Source organism: Polypterus senegalus, chromosome 9 (assembly GCF_016835505.1).
Source record: "Polypterus senegalus isolate Bchr_013 chromosome 9, ASM1683550v1, whole genome shotgun sequence".
Taxonomy (NCBI): domain Eukaryota; kingdom Metazoa; phylum Chordata; class Cladistia; order Polypteriformes; family Polypteridae; genus Polypterus; species Polypterus senegalus.
The window spans coordinates 4,295,780-4,317,113 of record NC_053162.1 but is presented as its reverse complement, the minus strand read 5'-3'; the positions used below and the strand labels follow the sequence as shown (position 1 = coordinate 4,317,113).

Sequence of the window (21,334 nt, the reverse complement as noted above, 5' to 3'; positions counted from 1 at the left end):
ATTATATCTAACTAAGATGTAGGCACATGTGGTCTCTTCTAAAACCTCACTATGACAATCTGCACCTTTCACACTGAGTAAGCTGTAAACTTCACAAAGCATTTAACATTTAGTTGAATGTGAATCCATTCATCATATAAAAATAAAATAAAATAAAACAATGGATACTGCCATTGATAAGCCTGCTTTCTAAAATTCCAAGGCTATAACACTTTGAAGGACTGGCGTTCTACCTAGGGGGTCTTCTGCTTTGTAACCCCAACCTCTAACAGTCCTAAACTGGTTAAAGCAGGTTTGATAAACATACATGGACATGTCTAAGGGCACATACAAGAAGGGGCTGTCACAGAGGTCACTAGAGGTCCGAGTGACGCCTTTAATGTCCCTTTACGGCTGCTAGTAGAAAAATCCCCCTTTGGGCTTGTTATTTATATGGAATATATAAAGAAAAATCTGACTGGAAAGAAATGAGGGGATCAGAATGGGAATAGGAAGGTGGTCTGATTATACAATCAAATGAAACGAAGTAAACAAGAATAATGTGATCTAAGAAAATGACATTTGTCCTGTGTAGTGCCTTGCATATCTTTCTAGCTATTGTTTAGAATGCCATTTCTATCTATCTATCTATCTATCTATCTATCTATCTATCTATCTATCTATCTATCTATCTATCTATCTATCTATCTAATCCTACCTACTATACCAAATTCTATCTATCTATCTAATCCTACCTACTATACCAAATTCTATCTATCTATCTATCTATCTATCTATCTATCTATCTATCTATCTATCTATCTATCTAATCCTACCTACTATACCAAATTCTATCTATCTAATCCTGCCTACTATACCAAATTCTTTGTATCTGTCTATCTATCTATTATATAGTGCCTTTCACATCTATCTATCATATTGTGCCTTTCATATCTATCTGTCTGTCTATCTATCTGTTATATAGTGCCTTTCTATCTATCTATCTATCTATCTATCTATCTATCTATCTATCTATCTATTATATAGTGCCTTTCACATCTATCTATCATATAGTGCCTTTTATATATATCTGTCTGTCTATCTCTGTTATATAGTGCCTTTCTATCTATCTATCTATCTAATCCTACCTACTATACCAAATTCTGTCTATCTATCTATCTATCTATCTATCTATCTATCTATCTATCTATCTATCTATCTATCTGTCTATCTATCTATCTATCTATCTATCTATCTATCTATCTATTCCTGCCTACTATACCAAATTCTTTCTATCTATCTATCTATCTATCATATAGTGTAATCCATAGCCACTGTACTTTTTCTTTTTCTTTTTTTCTATTCTGTATATAGTACATTTTGTATTTGTCTATCCTATACTGTGCATTTTGTAGCTCTCAATCTGTCTTTGTATTGTTTGGTGGCTTTACTCTATCTCTCTATCTATCTATCTATCTACAGTATCTGTTATTTATTTCTATGCTGTTTTCTTTTTAAGGGTCCTCCTGGTCCTACTGGTCCCCAGGGTCCTATCGGACAGCCCGGCCCAGCTGTAAGTAACTACTGTCTTTTGTCATTTCACTGTAATTGTTTCTTTTACCCTCACAGCCCTGCCTGACTCACTGGCATTGCTGGTTTGACTTTTTGCGTGGTCTTTAGTTATACGGCTGCCAGTAGGTGGTGCCCTCAAGCGCCGTCTCTCTCGCTCCTACTTTCAGACTAAGTGTCCATCAGGCTTGTCTGTGGATTTCACCGCAGTATCAGAATGTGACTTCTGCCATCCTAGCTTTTCTTCTGTGACCTCAACACACAAGTATGAAGTCTCCTCAATAAATCTCAAGTTGAATTTTGAAATGTTCCTGCAGTAAGTTGTTATTTAAAGACAGAAAAGGCGTCCCAGGATGTTGCCCTGTCCTGCCGTGTCCATGGCCATAAACGCGGTGAGCAGTGGCATTTCAAAGAGGCTTCCTCCTGCTGCTCTCCTCGCGTCTCTTTCAGCTCTTGGCATCCTTAGTGAGTGGATTTTCCTTTGAGTCGACCACAGCATTTCTGGACTAAAGTGTTTGTGCACAAATTCACAGAAGAGACGTCCTTCTTAATTTTAAGAAAAGTAGAGCAATACAAACATCCATTACCGCTAACAGAGTGGGAACAATCGGCAAAGTGGGCTGCGTTTGGTGTGTGAGGAGCCAGTGGTGACATGTTGGTGCATCAGATCAGACGCATGGTCATGCAGAGAAGCTGAAGAGCTCTGTGACTTTAAACATGGCGCTGCCGTAGGATGGCAACTTTGCTTTGTCACAAGTCAGTACACGAAATGTATGCCCTGCTAGACCTGCCCCAGTCATCTGTAAGCACCATTATGGTGAAATAGACGCGTCAATGAGCAACAGCATGCGGCTTTGGGCTGCTGAATGATTAACAGTGTAAAATGTCCTCTCCTGTGTGGCATCAGTCACAACCGAGTCCCAAAATCCTTCTGCGAGCAACATCAGCACCAGCTTCAAGAGCTTCATGAAACGGGTTTCCGTGACCAAGCCTGAAAGATGACGATGGGCAGTGCCAAGCTGATGCTTGGCGTGAGGTAAAGCACACTGCCCACCACTAGACTCTGGAGTTGTGATAAATCACACTTCACCACATGCCAGTCTGATGGACCAGTCTGGGCTTGGCAGCTGCCAGGAGGACACTAACCTTATGGACTGCATTGCACTTGTTGTAAGTTTGCTGGCCGAGTGATAATGGCAATGTTGGCTCCAGCGAAAGGTACTGTTTGTGGGAGACCCTTTTCTCTTCCAACATGACTGTGCCCCTGTGCCCAAATCCAGGTCCAAAAAGACATGGAGGAACTCGAGTGGCCTGCACAAAAAGTCCTGACCTTGACCCTTCTGGACACCATTGGGATGATTTGGTGGGCCAGGTCTTCTCATCAGCACCTGGCCTCACAAATGTTCTTCTGACAGAATGGGTGGAGTGGGCCGGGGGGGTCAACTCCATATTAATGTCATTGGTCTTGGAATGGGAATCGCAATTTTGACGTTGAAGTTGTGGAAAACGAGTCAGTTTGCCGAGTCCCAAATATATGTGGGGATGGGGGGCGGCCAACCAGATTCTTCTGTTTGATAGTCTTTTCAAATTTTAAAGCTGCAGTGAAATAAACAGGGACGCTAAAACACAATGTCGCCATTTGCTTTGTCTGACTGGGAGCTCCGTCCTGCTGTGGGTTTGGGTCGGAGTGAGATGCCACCTTCTGGGGGACTAGAAGGGGCGTGGCCTGAGGAAGCGATGAGGGAGTGGCCAGCCAGCCAGCATCTTAGCTAATCTTACCTGTACTGCAGAAGAACGAGACAAGACAGTCAGTGAGAGCGCCCCCTCTCGCCATGGAGTGCTACTGCATACCTGATCAGAGCCAGCAGGAGGTGAAAGGAGGAAGGACCTGAGCTGAGGAAGACCATAGACTTCATCTCTCTTGTTTGGACAGATGATGTTTATGTAGAGTTTATTATAAACTTAATGACTTTCAAAATACTGGCTTTCTTAGTTTCTCATTTTAAAAACTATTTCTAAACAGGAAGAAAAAATGTAGATTACAGTGAGACTACATTTAAAATACGGTGAATATGGCAAGTAAAATTCAGCGATAACAAAATCTGCACGATCTGATTGGAGTTAAAAGAAAAAGCAATCAGTTGTGGGTTTTTTAAAAACTAGAAAGCCTCATGAGGGCACTTCACAAAATGTTGGCCTGTCTGTGAGGCGCATCAGCAGGTAACTGTGGAAAAGTAGGGACGGAGTGGCCAACGGACTTTATCAGAGGAAGTTTTACTCTTGAATTCTCTGAAAGACAAACAGATTAGGACTGTGCTTTTAAAAAACGTGTGTGTTCATGGAAAGAGAGATGGGACAGGCACTATAGAAAAGATGGAAAGATTAGAAGAGAGAAAGATGCTATGTCAATGGGCAGACACTACATAATGAATAGGGAGATGTGAAAGGCACTATATAATAGATAGATAGATAGATAGATGTGAAAGGTACTATATAATAGATAGATAGATAGATAGATAGATGTGAAAGGCACTATATAATAGATAGATAGAATGAAAGGCACTATATGATAGATAGATAGATAGATGTGAAAGGTACTATATAATAGATAGATAGATGTGAAAGGCACTATATAACAGATAGATTTGAAAGGCACTATAAAACACATAGATAGATAAATATGAAAGGCACTATATAATAGATAGATAGATAGATATATGAATCTCTTGTAATAAACAAAAATCCATCGTGCTGCCATCTATCAGCAACAAAAATATTTTTTTGTGAATTCTCTATGTAATAAACTTAATAAGTTGTAGCGTAATGATAATTGCAATTGATAGGTTTGCAAGGTAATATATGACAGACAGATGTGAAAGGCACTGTATAACAGTTACTGTAGATAATGATAGATACGAAGAGCAGCATAAACAGGTAGATCTGAAAGGCACCATTAAACAGACAGATGTGAAAGGCGCTATATAATAATGAGAGGCCTGACGTAATGGTTAGATGAGCAGAAAAGGCACAGCATGTAATAAAATTAACAACAAGCCCTTTCTAGGTCCGAGAGGTTAGTCGGCTATGAAAGTCACTATGTGATTGTTAGAAAGGCGCTATATAACACAGATAGATCAGTTCAGCAGAGTGTCCTTGTTATATTTCTTATTTTTATTTGAGATTTGCTCTCTTAATCAGACTATCTTACCAATGGGTATCCTGAGCCTCCAGCAGGCCACATCCTGTTCTCGTTTCAATTCCCTTCAGTTTAATGTCGGCTGTCAAACTTGCACTCCTCGTTTCCACACAGAGCCTTTATGGCCCACTGACCTTGACCAGTATCTTGTGTGCAGCTTCTCAAATCCCGTAGACATTCGTGCCCGACAGGTTGCACAGCTTCCTCAGGGTCAAAGAATGAGCTGCATGCCTTCCCAGTCTATTTTTCCCACCAGTGCAGCCCATGAGGTGTCCGTGTCGGGGGCTCATACTGTAGTAGGCTGTGGTGGGTGATGGATGTAAAGCCTGACTGCCCGGTGTGCACAGCCCTCCCAGGTCTCCAGTCCAGTTTCTGCTGTTTCAGATGCTGGTTTTTAAATGTTCCGCTCTGTCAGATGTATCTTATCCTTTATCGTTCTTTTTTTATGTTATTTATCTGAATGTGTTCAGTTCCGCATGCCGAATTCAGGCATTAAACGTTTTTAACGAGATTTCTTATGCTAACTAAATTCTCCCAGCTCTTTTTCGCAGTGGCAGGCAGAACCCAAAGTGCAGTTTCTCGTTTTTTTGTGCCTCGCCAGTAATGGCTCACTGTCACAAGACACAATGCGGCCTTCTTTTCGTGAACTTGGCTCTTATCCTAAGCTGCTGTTTCTGACCTTTTCTTCTGAATCAAATCTCTGCCTTTTGTGCTAATGAGTTGGGAAGATCTATGCCTTTGGATTTATTTGTGCTTTGGGGGGCTCAGGGCCAGAGAGAGCTGAATGTCACAAGTGTATTAATGAGACACCCGACTTCTTTAGTCAGTAATGGGTTGTTTTTTTGCTCATGTCCTTGCCTCTGCTGTCCTATGACTTGTTTGACCAGACCTGACATATTTCAAAGTCCTCTTTTAATTGATTGTGACTGTAGGGAGCTGATGGAGAGCCAGGACCACGTGGACAACAGGGTCTCTTTGGTCAGAAAGGTGATGAAGGTCCTCGAGGTTTTCCTGGGCCACCTGGTCCAGTTGGCCAGCAGGTAATGAACATTTTGCTTATTGTCAATGTCACTTCCTTCTACAAAAAATGTAAATGATCCTTTTCCAATGCATGACAATTCTTCACAGATATAAATTCTCCAAGTCTGTCTAGTCCCTTGGGGGGTCCGCTCACTAACTTGCCACATGGCTTTCCCTCCGGTATGCAGATATGTCAGGGTGCTTAGACTACGAAAGAATGGCCTTTAATGAAAGGGAGGGGAAACACTGGAGGAGAGGTTCAAATTCCCAAGGAGGAGTTGGTGACTGCATCTTGTGTTGGGGATGGATATGACCTCTTATACCAGTGTAGTAATGGGAAAAAGAGTGAGCTGACCTCCAAATAACCACCAGCATGACCAGTAGGACCACAAGATAGATAGATAGATAGATAGATAGATAGATATGAAAGGCACTATATACTAGATAGATAGATAGATAGATAGATAGATAGATATGAAAGGCACTATATACTAGATAGATAGATAGATAGATAGATAGATAAGAAAGGCACTATAGAATAGATAGATAGATAGATAGAAGAAGATATGAAAGGCACTGTATGATAGATAGATAGATAGATAGATAGATAGATATGAAAGGCACTATATAGATAGATAGATAGATAGATATGAAAGGCACTATATACTAGATAGATAGACAGATAGATAGATAGATAGATAGATAGATAGATAGATAGATATGAAAGGCACTATATAGATAGATAGATAGATAGATAGATAGATAGAATTGTGTTTTGTCCCAGCACTGAAAAATTCCAGGAAATCCCAGTGTTTAAAATGGTGCAGTACCAGCATTTCATTATTGGAAATAAATGTTATTTTTCAAAGTCTGTGCACTCACCCATTACATGCTGCACTTGGACGAGTTGCAGACTACATTCACGGGGTGGTGCACCACAGTCACCCACATCCGGACCCCCAGACTCCGCAGACCCCGAATGGGAACTGGCTCCTGTATATACATAAGGTGCAGCAAGGCGGGGAGGCACACGGTTTTCCCTCTGATGTGTCCACGGGAGGCTGCTGTTTGCTGGGAACATTGAGTTATATGTTAATGTGTTTGATACCGTTTTGGTACCGGTACTGATCCGAACGTTGGCATCGATACTGAAGTAAAAGTTTTACTACCAATCCAACACTAGATAAATAGACAGATAGAGAGGGAGAGTCCCAAGGGGGTAATTTAGCATTCCATGTCCCCAGAGTCAGTTTCAGCATCCAGGGATCAGTTCAGCAAATCACTTACCCTTGACAGGCACCCAGAGCACAATGCACCACACCCTTATGGCTCCTCCGGCAGGTGGTGGGCCCACAGGAAGGAAAACTGCTTCAAGCAGTTGTACTGTATCTCTGGGTCTCGTTCACAGGTGAGGACAGAAGGGAGCGATTGACAGTTGGATAGGAGTGATGTGGACTCTCATGCAGACGTTGCACTGGTCAGTCATGGTCAAGAGAGAGCAAGGCTCTTGATTTAACGGCCAGTCAATGTCCCTGTCCCCACTTATGACCACAAGCTTTGGGTAGTGCCCAAAAGAAAACGGTCAAGTGAAAGAAATGGGCTTCCATCGCAGGGTGTCTCAGCTCTGGCCTCAGAGGTAGGGTGAGGCGCGCAGACATTCAGAAGGAGCTCAAAGTAGAGCCGCTGCTCCTCGATTGAATGCAGCCAGTTGAGGTGGTTTGAGCCACTGATTTGGGGATATCCAACAGGGAGGAGACCTCAGGGCAGACCTAGGACACATTGGAGAGATGATTTCACTCAGCTCTGGCCTGGGGAACAGGTTGGTATCCAAATCCTCACAGAAGATGGTGGGAAAAAAAGGAGTTCTGGACAACCCACAACCCGGATTCAGATAAGTGGTAGAAACACTTCTGTTCTTTAGATGTCCTCTGCCATTCAGTTTGCCAGCTGGCATCTCTCTAGGAGATGCGGTCGTTTGGTTAGAAGGTGGCAGCAATGAGACCCCGCAGGTCTTTGGACAGCATATTGAGAAGAGGCAGGGCAAGGGGTGGAGCTTAACTGAGGTTATAGGTGGCTTCTTCCTGGCTGACCAGAAGAAACAGTCATGTGACTTCCTCTGCTCACACAAACAATAACCCCCCCACCCCCCCCCATTCCCGCAACGAAAGTTAAACATTTTCTACATTACATATTTAAAAATTGATTTTTTTTTTTTCACTATCGACCATTCCGAGAATGTTAAAATACTTGGCATGTTGCAAAAATCTGGCTTGTTTTATTGTTAATTCTGCCACCTACTGTTCAAGCCTGTGATTTGCATGCTGTTATTTATATAAATTATATATTTTTTTCTTTGTATGCATGTTGAATTCTTAAGACACCATTTACAATAGTCTAATAAACGTTTTCTTTATTTTCAGGGTTTACCTGGTCCCCCTGGTGAGAAGGGTGAAACTGGTGACGTTGGTCAAATGGTGAGGTTTTTTAATGATCCCATCTTCAATAATACAAGTATCTTCTTCTTTCATTCTCATTTGTGTGTTTCTTATTCTCTACTAGGGCCCACCTGGTCCTCCTGGACCAAGAGGTCCTTCAGGCCCACCCGGAGCAGACGGCCCTCAAGGACCCCCTGGAGGCATTGGAAACCCAGGCGCTGTTGGTGAGAAGGTATGTCTTATGATGAGGTGTGCCGCATTGCCACCTTCGCAAGCATAAAAATAACAAACCAATGATCAACATCTGCGGTGGGTTGGCACCCTACCCAGGATTTGTTCCTGCCTTGTGCCCTGTGTTGGCTGGGATTGGCTCCAGCAGACCCCCGTGACCCTGTGTTCGAATTCAGCGGGTTAGAAAATGGATGGATGGATGATCAACATGATCTCCATGGCACAGGGTTTTTTTTTTTTGCGGTCCAATCTTGCCCCTCTTAGGGTGTACTCACATTGGCAATTCGTTCCGTGCCCGAGCACATTTCTACACATGTAACCACCGCAAAGTCTAGTTTGTTTGACTAGTGTGATCGCTCCATGCCAGGCCAGCCATACCGTGCCCTGGCCAGAGTACGACTTAGTAGCATTCAGGAACAGTGTGATCACTACACGTGCCCGAGCACGGAAAACAGAGGTGGCGTCAATGATGCAACAAGTCGTTTCATTTAATATCTTTTGAGGTAAAAATGGGTTTTTATTCTCACCTTAAACATGAATGTGAATCGTAGCTGGCAAGAAAAGCTTCAAATTCCTCCCGTAACATCCTGTACGTGCAGCACAATTAACAGCAAAATTTCCAATTCACTCAATAAATCGGTAAGACGGTTAGAGTGTTATCCAAACAACCACAAAATAAGTAATATTGTTTTGGACGTGCATGCCGTCACTCCGTGTTCGGATCTAGTTTTGATGTTAAACACAGTCACATGGTCGTGACGCAAAGTGTGCCCGGGCGCAGAACATTAAGTGCAGCGCGGGAGTAGGGAGTGGTGCTTTGGCACGGAATAAAGAAAAACAGGTCTAGTGTGAGTACAACCTTAGTGTCTTCAAGACCCATTCCATGACGACCATCTTGTCTGTCCTCCCGAATATCGGAGTTTATGTCCCCTTCAAGAGTCGCCGCCGATGCTGATTGCTTAAACAATCCGCTGGCGACCTTCCACGACTTACTGTCCAAACCATACGTGACCCATTCCAATTAACCCCTTGAAGATGATTGTCGCTTCAAACTGCTTCCGGCCTAAATGCCGCCGAGGAGGCGTATGTATCCCGCCAATACCGGTCGATGCGTATTCGATACGTACCAAGGATTGTATTGGAAGCACTGGTCACGCCATCTAGCAGTCATAATTAGAAACTACATCCGCCTGATGGAAGTGAAGTGTTGGCGTGGCCGTGCATGGCGGTTTTGGCTGCTAATTTTGAGAAATTGTCCAAATTTGAGAAAAGTTGTGCTAAGTTAAAAATACTTACCAGCTATTTGTTTGCTTGTGTGCTATATACAAATTAACAATATCCACTTAATTTAGCATCTGCTTGACCGCAAAAACACAAATCGTTTTTTTTTTATATAATTGTAAATAAACTTAAGCAACAAGGCGTTAAATACAATGGTGACTCGCAACCCAAAGTTTATGAAACACTTGTTTAGGAAATATAGAATGAAAATAGGTACTGAAAACTACAGCATAGCACATACCGACTATACAGGGAGCCCACAGAAACCTTCCTTGATTTTACAGTCATATGAAAAAGTCTGGGAAGCCCTCGTAATTCTTTGGATTTTTGTTTCTCATTGGCTGAGCTTTCAAAGTAGCAACTTCCTTTTAATATCTGACATGCCTTATGGACACAGTAGGATTTCAGCAGTGACATTAAGTTTATTGGATTAACAGAAAATATGAACTTGCATCATAACAAAATTAGACAGGTGCATAAATGTGGGCACCCAACAGAGATATGACATCAATACTTAGTTGAGCCTCCTTTTGCTCCTTTGAGCCTCCAGACGCTGTCCTCCTGTAGCCTGTGATGAGTGTCTGGACTCTGATGTTGGTATTTCTGACCATTCTTCATACAAAATCTCTCCAGTTCAGTTCAATTTGATGGACAGCCTGCTTCAAATCATCCCATAGATGTTCAAAGATATTCAAGTCAGGGGACTGTGACGGCCATTCCAGAACATTGGACTTCTCCCTCTGTGTGAATGTCTTTGTGTTTTGGCTCATTGTCTTGTTGGAATATCCAACCCCTGCATAAGTAACTTCAACTTTGTGACTGATGCTTGAACATTATCCTGAAGAATTTGTTGATATTGGATTGAATTAATCAGACCCTCGACTTTAACAAGGGCCCCAGTCCCTGAACTGGCCACACAGCCCCACAGCATGATGGGACCTCCACCAAATTTGACAGGAGGTAGCAGGTGTTCTTCTTGGAATGCGGTGTTCTTCATCTGCCATGCAAAGCGCTTTTTGTTCTGACCAAATAACTCCATTTGTGTCTCATCAGTCCAAAGCACTTTGTTCCAAAATGAATCTGGCTTGTCTAAATGAGCATTTGATACAACAAGCGACTCTGTTTGTGGTGTGAGTGCAGAAAGGGCTTCTTTCTCATCACCCTGCCATACAGATGTTCTGAATTGTAGAACGATGTCCAGATACACCATCTGCAGCGAGATGTTCTTGCAGGTCTTTGGAGGTGATCTGTGGGTTGTCTGTCACCATTCTCACTATCCTGCTCATGTGCCGCTCTTGTATTTTTCTTGGTTGGTTTAACAGCAACTGTGCCTGTGGCCTTCCATTTCCTGATTCCATTCCTTACAGTTGAAACTGACAGTTTAAACCTCTGAGATGGCTTTTGTAGCCTTCCTCTAAACCACGAGACTCAACAATCTTTGTTTTCAGATCTTTGGAGAGTTGCTTTGAGGATCCCATGCTGTCTGTCACTCTTCAGAGGAAAGTCAAAGGGAAGGAAGCACAACTTGTAATTGACCACCTTAAATACCTTTGACCACTCATTACTGGACACTCCTGTCTATGAAGTTCAAGGCTTGACGAGCTCATCTAACATTGAGCAGTGACAGGCATTCAAATCAGCACAATGACAAGGGGACCCACATTTGTGCACAGCCAGTTTTTCACATTTGATTTAATTTCATACAACTAAATACTGCGTCTCTAAAAATCTTTGTTCAGAAAACACCGCAGTGCTCAGATGTTCCTAGGAAATGAAAGACGTACCACTGTGATCTTTACTGTTCAAAGGAGAGTCGATTATTACACAGGCTGAGAGGGGGTCCCAAACTTTTCATATGACTGTAAATGGTTCCAAAATCAACATTTATTGGAATATTCTTTTACCTTTGAGGCTAGAGTTTCATCACCTCATAAAGTTTCATATGGCTTCTGTTGATTACATACACTCGATGTGCGCCCCACCTGTTACTTGGCAAACATCGATGCGATAATTGAGCTCAGCCCAGACTCTCCGAAGCATATCCGGCGTTATCACGTTTCTAGCTTCAGTGATGTGTCCTTGCAGATCAACCATAGTTGCGGGTAGTGGAGGTCCGTACACTCTGTCTTTCATGTACCCCCCAAAGGAAAAAGTCACAAACAGTAATGTCCAGTGATCTTGGGGGGAGGGGGGTCCACTTGAAGAACACCTGGTCATTTTGTCCAGTGTGACCAATCCATCTGTTTGGCAGGCGCCCGTTGAGATCATTACAGACAGTGAGATGCCAGTGTGGTGGTTGCCCCATGTTGTTGAAAAAGGTAGTCATCTACCTCAGTAAGTTGTGGAAAAGAAGAAATGTTTTGAGTTCATGTGTTTGCTGTCATCTTATTTATAAACGTATTTCAAGAAGTTTGGATTTTGTAACCATTTAAAAGTCAAGGAGTGTTTCTGTGGGCACCCTGTAGTAAGGTCCATCAGAGCAGCCTGGTTTGTCAGCTTGGCTCTGGTGATGTGACTTGACGAGAGAGGAAGTAAAGGTGCACACTGAGAGAGTCACAAGGATAAAAGTGGACAGGAGGTGAGAAAGGCGCCCCGAAAACGATGACAGAGTCAGAGGAGCAGATTAATGGGAACACACGCTAGAGGGACGAGTCGGCACAGAGTGGGACGGCTAGGAAAGAAGATGCAGGGCAAGAGAAACTGTAGTAAATATTTTTAAATCTTTCTGTTACCTGTAGCATCACTAGTCAATATACAGTGGGCATTTCCCCTTGGGATTAATAAAGTATCTATCTATCTATCTATCTATCTATCTATCTATCTATCTATCTATCTATCTATCTATCTATCTATCTATCTAAAAGAATCCCCCCACTTCGAAATATTCCCTTTTTTTTTTGCTTTAAAGCCTTAACACACTAACTTATATTTTTTCCAGCTTTACTTACTCAATACAATCTCTAACATTCAAGTGAAAGAAACCTCAGCTACAGTTCAGAAGAATGATCAAAAACTAAAAACAGGAAATCCTGAGATGACTAAAGGACCCCCCCTCCTAAACTCAATCAGCATTTCCATTGCGGTTACTGGTTTCCTCCCACCTGTGCTCAGTTGTAATGAGTGTGATTAGTGAAGCTGTTCCTGGTCCATTCATTTCCTTGCTTGGCAGTGCCACTGACAGCAAACAACTGACTACGGGTGGCAGGCCACTCTCAAAAGATCTCAAGGATAGAGTTGTGGACGGACATGAGGCAGGAGATGGAGACTAAAACAAATCTCAAAGGCTTTATCAATCCCAAGGAGCTCAGTAAAGTCCATCATAAAGAAGTGTTTGGTACGACAAGGACCCTCCAAACTGGATAGAAGAACAAGGAGGAAACTGGTAAGAGAGGCTACCGAGAGGCCAGTGGCCACTTTGAAGGAGTTATAGGATTTGATGGCAAAGACTGGTCATTAGTGGTGTGCAGGTGACAACAATTTGACAAGCGCTCCACCATTGTGGCTTGTTCAGGAGGGTCACACTTCTCAAGAAAGCCCACATTAAGGCTCGTTTGAGCTTTCCCAGAATGCACCTTGAAGATTCTGATGCCAAGTGGAAAAAGTGTCCTCTGGTCAGATGAGAACAAAATCAAACTATTTGACCCAACACCAAACAGTACACCAATGCAGCTCACCATCCACAACACACCATACTGACAGTAAAGCACGGAGGGGGCAACATCCTGTCGTGGGGGGGCTGGGGCTCCCATTAGGGTAGAAGGAGAAATGGATGGGGCAAAATCCTGTCAAATTCTGTAGGAAAACCTGCTACCCTCTGCCAGAAAGTTGAAGATGGGCAGAATGTTCACCTCTCAACACGACGATGAGCCGAAGAACACAGCAAAATGGACCACACGGTGGCTGAAGGAGAAAAAAGTGAATGTCCTGGTGTGGCCAGCCATAAGCCAGACCTAAATCTGAGGAAAGATCTGAAGATAGCAGACCAGCAATGCTCACCGTCCAATGTGACCGAACTTGAACAGTTAAACTGTAACGAAGAGTGGGGGGCAAAGCTGAGAGAGAAGAATCAACAGACTCAAGGCTGTCATTAAAGGAAAAGGGGGCTCAACAAAATGACATGGGGGGGTCCTTTATTAATCTCAGGATTTCTTATTTTTTATTTTTTATAATTCTTCTAAACTGTAGCTGTGATGTCTTTCACTTGGATGTTAGAGGTGGCATTGAGTAAGTAAAGCTGGGGAGGGAGGGAGGGATAGATAGATAGATAGATAGATGTGAAAGGCACTATAGATAGATAGATAGATAGATAGATAGATACTTTATTAATCCCAAGGGGAAATTCACATACTCCAGCAGCAGCATATTAGTTTGTGTGTCTTCATTTAAGGCTGTAAAGCAAAACAAATGGGAATATGTCGAAGGGGGGGATTGTTTTCTATACCCCCTGCATATAACTGGCATGACTTGCTGTACTTTCAAAAGCCTATATTATTTGGGGTTTAAAACACAGTGTGACCGAAAGGCGAAAATAGAGACTAATGTCTATGTTTTTAAAGGAAAACTTAGTGGCGTGTACCTACCCTGAAGCTTCACTACTAATATAGAACAACTCTCTTCAAAGGAGAGGATGACCATAAATGTCAGGCATGAGACAACAAAAACAGGAATTTATTAAATAAACAAAAGAAGCACACAAATATGGCAAGGCAAAAATAAGGCAAAAGGGTATAACTTAAATATCAAGCCAAGGCAAACCAGTCCAATCAGCTGTCCAGAACCTGAAGCCAAAAGTAAAATAAAATCCATTAAACCGGAAGATTTCCAATACAAGTAAACTTCACAAGCCTCAATGAACCTCTAAGGGCCTCTTCTGCCTGAATATAAAGGCTTAAGGGAAAAGACCCTTCAGCAGTGATGTCACAGGGGACCTGCCTCTTTTTCCACTCACAAAAAACAATGAACATGAGCTAAGAACATAAATACTAAAAAAAAAATAAAAAAATGTAAGTTTAAAAATATTAACCAAAAATTACATGAAGCAGAATAAATCAAAAACACCTGAAAATAATCAAACCTCAATTTGGGATGTTCATAAGAAATGAAACGATTTACTGCATGAGGTAGCAAGTAAGTAATAAACAAGGACAGCTACGCCAAATATTTGAAATATTAAAATGTGGCTCCAGTTGAAATGTTTAAATATTCTCCATTGTCACTGAAATTTGTCCTTTCCACCCTCTGATTCAGGCCCATTAGAGGGCTTAGATCTTAAGGAAAGGAATTAAAATCCGCATCATATTGAGGAACGCTGACCTTGAAATTGTTTAAAATGATATCCCCATGTGCATATTGTTTGAAATTTGTCATATTTAACCTTCCGGGAGTGGCTCATAAAGGACTAGGACCTCTGGTAAAGAATCAGTTATCAAAAAATAGGCTCGTGTTTGTAATCAGCAGCATTCCACAGGCCCATATTATGACATTTTGTGAAAACGAGTAACTTTGAGCCCTCATGTCCCATCAGGGGGTGATCCCCTGTGGTCAGTAGATGTGACCTGCACAACTTCATGACCTTCTCATAGTTATTTTTGTTGATGACACCCATTGCTTTACTCTTTACCATGAGGGTGTAATTACCTGCGCACAGTATGGTTCAAAAAAGGCCTAAAATGTGTTTTTTGGGGTCTAGAAGGCAGTCTCGGTGGTCTTCCAGGACCGGAACTGAGGACCCCTCATCTTAATGATTCAATCACAGAAAACAATTTTACACTCTATGTTATTTAACATTTCATTTCATTCCTTATTTCCACAGGGTGACTCTGGTGAAGCTGGTGAACCTGGACCACCTGGCGAAGTGGGACCTCCAGTAAGTCTAAGTCTATATTTTTCAGTTATTCTGAGCTGATAACCTTGTTAAGGGTTGTTTTTTGTTTTTTTTTTTCTTTCACTCAGGAAGGTTCTCAAAACATTAAAACATTAAAAATTCAATATGAGTATTTCAATAAGAACACGGGGACACAGTTGGAAACTGTTCAGGGGGTAGATTTCCCACTAATGTTAAAACATCCCTCTAGAGAATCATATTCTTCAATCATTCTGAGCTGAGAACCTTGTTAAGGGTTGTTGTTGGTTTTTTTGTTCTTTATCACTCAGGAAGGTTCTTAAAACTTTAATGATGTCCATCGAGTTTAAATGTGTGAACTTTGGCTGAGGATTTCATTGTGCATTAATTAGAAGGGCATATCATGATAACATGATGATAGCGCTTTGGAATATGAAGGGAAAGAGTACAGTGGACCCCAATTGTCACTTTAAAATGAGCACTTCAATAAGAAGACTGACTTGTCCCCGAGTGCGGACCAATATATACGGCCACCAGCGTGTTTTACAATCCAGTGGTGTTCTCAAAGTGACCACATTTTTGATTAATTCGCTCAAGGCAGGTGTTGGCAAAAGTTAACATGGAGGGTACGAGGATGTGTCAACATAAACGACAGAAGATAAGGTTAGAAGACTAAACATTGTGAAAAATCACCTAGAATATATTATTTAATTAATACACTAGAAGTCAGCAGAACTGCCACTGGTCCAGAGTGACCCTTCCTGGTTTACCCCCAAGGTTCCATTGGTGTGTTTGAGCCTCTTTACCACGTGTAGCTCATTTTTCTCTAAGGTGCATCTTGGTAGGTCTGTGAAGAAGCATCTTTCGAAATGGTGTGGGTGTTTGGCGACACACAGCCACGTGACAAGTAGGAGGCCCGCTGTGGTTTGCACCAAATCCTAGGGTGAGTGCCCAGGTGAAGCGACCACAGGTTCAGATCTTGTTGGTAGTAGCAAATATTCAAACGGGTGCCTTGAAGACCAAAGTGGAGCTGGGTTCCCTGTGAACATTGGTCAGCTGCTCCTAAGGGATGAGAGAGCTTCTTTCTGAAGCAGGCCAACCCGGTGCCCATCGAAAGGGAGTCAGGTTTAGATTCTTGAACCTGAAGTGGCAGAGAAAGAAGATACGTCCGGTGTGGAGAGCTACAGGAGGGAGAGTTTTCACCGTTTCAGATGGGAGTCTTTGGGAATCTTTCAGGAAAGTTTGGAGTTTGCTGCTGATGCTTGGAGTACCAGTGTATGCTGCTCAAACTGTCCCTGCTGTCCCGAAATAAGTGGAGTGGAAAGCACAGATAGATAGATTTTCTGATTTTTTTACTAGCATAAGCTGAAATGGGGGGAGTATGATAGGTCATGATCTGGGGGCACAGTTCTGTCTTTGCAGCAAAATGCCAAAAATAGTCAATGCTCGTGCGGTCAAATTTTCCCATAACATTCCCAGTTCCCCTTTGTTAGCTCAAGTTCCAATGTGGCCATCTGCTCTGTCTTAGACCTTCTGCAAGCCTCCAACCAGAAATGCAAGAACAGTTGTGCAGCCTGGCATCATCTGCCCTAGGGGATGCCAAACTAATCAGATACCCAGCTTGTGGCTTTCCGCTTTATCAGAGACCCAAAATGTCGCCGTTTCACGAATCCGTACATGCCGCTTTGTCTCCTTAGGGTCCAAGAGGAGAGAGGGGAGAGAAAGGGGAAGCCGGTCCACCTGGTTCAGCAGGTCCACCTGGTCCTAAAGGCCCTCCAGGAGACGATGGGCCAAAAGGCAGCCCTGTAAGTACTGGTCACTTTAACTTATTTCAGTCCTTCATTCTGATGTGGCAGGGACCTGAAAAGAAAATGTGTGAAACGCTTGGGGGTCCACCTGGGCTGGGACCTCTAATTAACCCTTTGGACACCCTGAAAGGCTTAAATCAAAATTGTGGTTTGGTCCCAGAAAATAAAGTGTAAAAATGTGATGTGGTGTCTTCACTGGTTGTTGACTGGTGTCAAGTAATCAAGAGGATTTAATAAAAAAATGTACAAATGGAGGCTCAGGGTGAACCTGGCCTGGAAGGTCCACAAGGAAAGACTGGTCTAGTTGGTCCACAAGGAGCTCCAGGAAAGACAGGCTCCGAGGGTCCAGTGGTAAGTTGGTTTCGATTCAAAGCAGCAATTCTGGGCCACGTGAAGAGGTGACTGTGCGACTCTCCAGGCCGTTGTCACCCCTCATATGCTGAGCTAAGACGTGTCTCCTCCTTGGCCGTACCCCCATTGCCAGCTGCCGTACCCCTTGACGTACTTTTGTTTCATTATTCTCTCTTGCACTTTTTAAAGCTCTGCACACTTTTCCAGTCTGTCACTTCTCAAGTTTTCAGGTTAGTTTATTGTACTCCATCATACTGATAGATCAGGGTGGCACCATGGGATGTGAGTGCAGCCGGTGATGGGAATGGGAGCTCGATTCAGCTATTGTTGAGGGTTTCGAGGGGTTTCTCGCATTGGTGTTTCGGCAAGTGGCACCATGAAACATCCTGCAGTGTCATTCCTTAAACGGGTTTGGGGCTAGCCGGTGGAAGTAGTGTTTAAAGAGAAATTATTCAGGGGCATCTCACCAATTCAGCATTTACCAACTCTTTATTTCTTCTTTCAGGGTCCAGTTGGCTTCCCCGGAGACCCAGGACCCCCAGGAGAACCTGGCCAGCCAGTAAGTCCTCTGAATGACCACCTTAGAGTCTCACCAGCACACTTTCCTCAAAGTTTTAATGCACTTCTGTAATGTTAAGGAGATTTGAGGGTAGCTATTAACCCCCTCGTTCTTACACGGGTTCAGTAAATTACAAAAAACTTACAGGTTAGGGTGACATGTGAAACAAGTATATGGTAATATTTAGGTTTTATTTAGTGTCATTCATTTATCTGCGGTGGGCCGGGTCGTCCTCAATACGATCCGTGATCACCTGCTCACCTACCAGCGATTGTAGCAGTCTGGTTTTACACCTAAGAAGTCCACCATTGACCACATCCTGGCACTGAGGGTCCTCATGGAGCACAAACTCAAATATCGGCAGAGTTTCTTTGCAGCCTTTTGTCGATTTTCACAAAGCGTTTGACTCAGTTGATCGAGCTGCCCTGTGGCACATCCTGAGGGTTCCCCTCGAGGTTGCTGGATATCATGGCTGGCCTGTACACTGGTACTGGGAGTGGTGTGCAGAGTGGAGGCAGACCCTCTGTGTTTTTCCCAGTTGATTCTGGGGTTTGTCAGGGTGGTGTGTTCTGCTCCTACTCTGCTCGATGCTTGTATGGACTGGGTGTTGGGCAGGGTCGTGGGGTCCAGCATCTATGGGGCATCTGTTGGTGAAGAAAGATTCACGGATCTTGACTTTGCTGATAATTCTGTGATCTTCGCTGAGTCCATGGAGGCTCTGATCGGGACGCTGGAGAGACTGAGTGAGGAGTCTGAGGGTCTGGGCTTGCGAGGGTCCTGATAAAAACCAAAGATCCAGGCCTTTAATGACTTCTTGGGCACATCAGTGTGTCTGTCTGCAGAGAGAGTGTGACCTCATTGAGAGGTTTACTGACCTCTGCAGTGACATTCATGACTCTGGTGACTCTTCCTATGAAGTCAGCAGACAGATTTTAGAGTATGAGGGGTCATGAGGTCATAAAGAGGTGTGTGGTGCTCCTGATATCTCTGGAAAAGGACGAAGGTCCAAGTCTTTAGAGTCCTGGTGCTCCCTGTTTGTGAGACATGTACGCTATCCAGTGACCTGAGATGAAGACTGGACTCCTGTGTCTCTTCAGAGAATCCTTGGGTACCGTTGGTTTGACTTTGTGTTGCTCATGGAGTCCCGAATGAAGCACATGACCTACATTCTGAGGGAGCGTCAGTTACAGCACTATGGCCATGTGGAGCATTTCCCCGAGGGTGATCTGGCTTGTAAGGTCCTCATTGCTGGGGACCCGAGTGTCTGGACCAGGCAAAGAGGTCGCCCACGTAACACCTGGCCAGAGGGTGGGACTGCACCATGTGTCTGCCTGGGGGGTTGCCAACCGAGATCACGATTTTTTTCGTTGCGTAGTGGGTGCGGTAACAAGCTGTACCAGTGCATGCTCCCCAACTTGACTTGACTTGGGTTGGCACCCTGCTCAGGGTTTGTTTCCTGCCTTGCGCCCTGTGTTGGCTGGGATTGGCTCCAGCAGACCACGTGACCCTGTAGTTGGGATATAGCGGGTTGGATAATGGATGGATGGATTCTTGAAAAGGAAATCATGGGATCAAAAAAAGCATCGTAAGCAATAGGAGCTAAAAAGTGCCAATTGGATGGGTTATTTTATGAAAATAATACAAAACAGAAGGGTACATGAGAATTAGAGACACAAGGTGCAGCATTAACAAAAAAAAAACTAAACCTCATAGCCACTATTTGTGTGGTAAGCTGGTTTGTGTGCTTGCCATCCCAAATATACTTAATGGGGGTCTTCATCTGTTTATTAGACCACCTTTCTTCTCCTTCTCTGGCCTCTGTTCCCAATGCTAGTCAAGACCTTGTCAATTACAGTCTCCTAATGGGCCTCCCTGCTCTCATCTGTGTGATGCTTGGTAATCCTGGCTTTCTGCCTTCCGTCCCCTACTGCCCTTCTTCAAGTGAACCCCTATCTGTCACACAGCAGTAGACCCTCTTAACCCCCAAATCGACTCCCCTCTAGAGTCCCAGGGAAACTTAACATCTTAGTATGGTACCCCAACCCAGCCACCCACATCTTAGTACTAAACCTTCTGGGGCATCCTAAATTATTAGGGGCCATATTGCCCCCTGGTGGTGACAGACCAGTTCCACCACATGTCTATACACTGCTGGGTAATCTTGCACTCCGAATACGTACAATGGGAAAAGCGTGTGAAGCTCCGGATAACAACTCGGAGCACGTCTCATCATGTCAGCTTACATCTCACCTAGAATTTGACACCCGTGTACTGAAGTATTTTCATAGATATCGCCTCTCCATGTCTCTTACTGACAATGTTTGTTTCTCCCCTTCAGGGTCAAGATGGTCCCACTGGTGACAAGGGTGAAGACGGCGAAGCAGGACAACCTGTAAATGAAGCATTGCCTTTAGTTTTTTTTTTTGTTTTAACATTTTGTGATATGTATGATGTGTAACAAAATCCTTCCTCTCAAATCTTCTAGGGGTCACCTGGTCCTACTGGCGAGTCTGGGCCTTCAGGCCCTCCAGGAAAACGAGTGAGTCATTAAGGTTTTTGTATCACTACCTTTCAACAAGGGGAGCCATGGTGGTGCAGTGAGTTTAAAGCGGCAGGGATCTGGGTTCAGTTTAGGTAGCTAACCCCTTATGCCCTGGGTGGGTTTCCTCTCAAATCGCAAAATGAATTTTATGAGAGTGATGGACTGTCATCTCTTCAAAGGTTGGTTCCTTGGTTGTAACATTGTGTTCCCCCATAATTGCTCTATAATGGAATGAGTGAGTTCAGTACATGTTGTACATGTTTCAATTTATTGTCTGCGTGGTGCTCATGACTCTTTCTGGTTATTCATTTTAGGGTCCTCCTGGTGCTGCAGGTCCAGAGGGCAGACAGGGTGAAAAAGGTGCAAAGGTAAAAAATAAATAAATACATTTCTCTCAGTTGAATAGACCCTCTAATTCTTTTGGTGCCATGGTGAATGAGGGGACAGCACTTCAGGACGAGATGGCATGATCACACTATGTGGTCAGTGCAGCTCTTTAAGAGCTACATGGACCTGGGTTC

The 21,334-nt window shown here is 43.4% G+C and overlaps 1 protein-coding gene across 2 annotated transcripts in view; it reads left to right on the top strand.

The window, feature by feature from the left end:
* The window catches only part of LOC120535077 (collagen alpha-1(XI) chain-like), a 456,300-nt gene that overhangs the window by 386,568 nt on the left and 48,398 nt on the right, over positions 1-21,334 (top strand). For both annotated transcript variants that reach the window (XM_039762625.1, XM_039762624.1), the window contains exons 45-54: positions 1,499-1,552; positions 5,677-5,784; positions 8,185-8,238; positions 8,324-8,431; positions 15,524-15,577; positions 17,251-17,358; positions 18,218-18,271; positions 20,610-20,663; positions 20,757-20,810; positions 21,128-21,181. In XM_039762625.1, the coding sequence (XP_039618559.1) occupies positions 1,499-1,552; positions 5,677-5,784; positions 8,185-8,238; positions 8,324-8,431; positions 15,524-15,577; positions 17,251-17,358; positions 18,218-18,271; positions 20,610-20,663; positions 20,757-20,810; positions 21,128-21,181 (702 nt within the window). The remainder of the gene's footprint in view (positions 1-1,498; positions 1,553-5,676; positions 5,785-8,184; positions 8,239-8,323; positions 8,432-15,523; positions 15,578-17,250; positions 17,359-18,217; positions 18,272-20,609; positions 20,664-20,756; positions 20,811-21,127; positions 21,182-21,334) is intronic.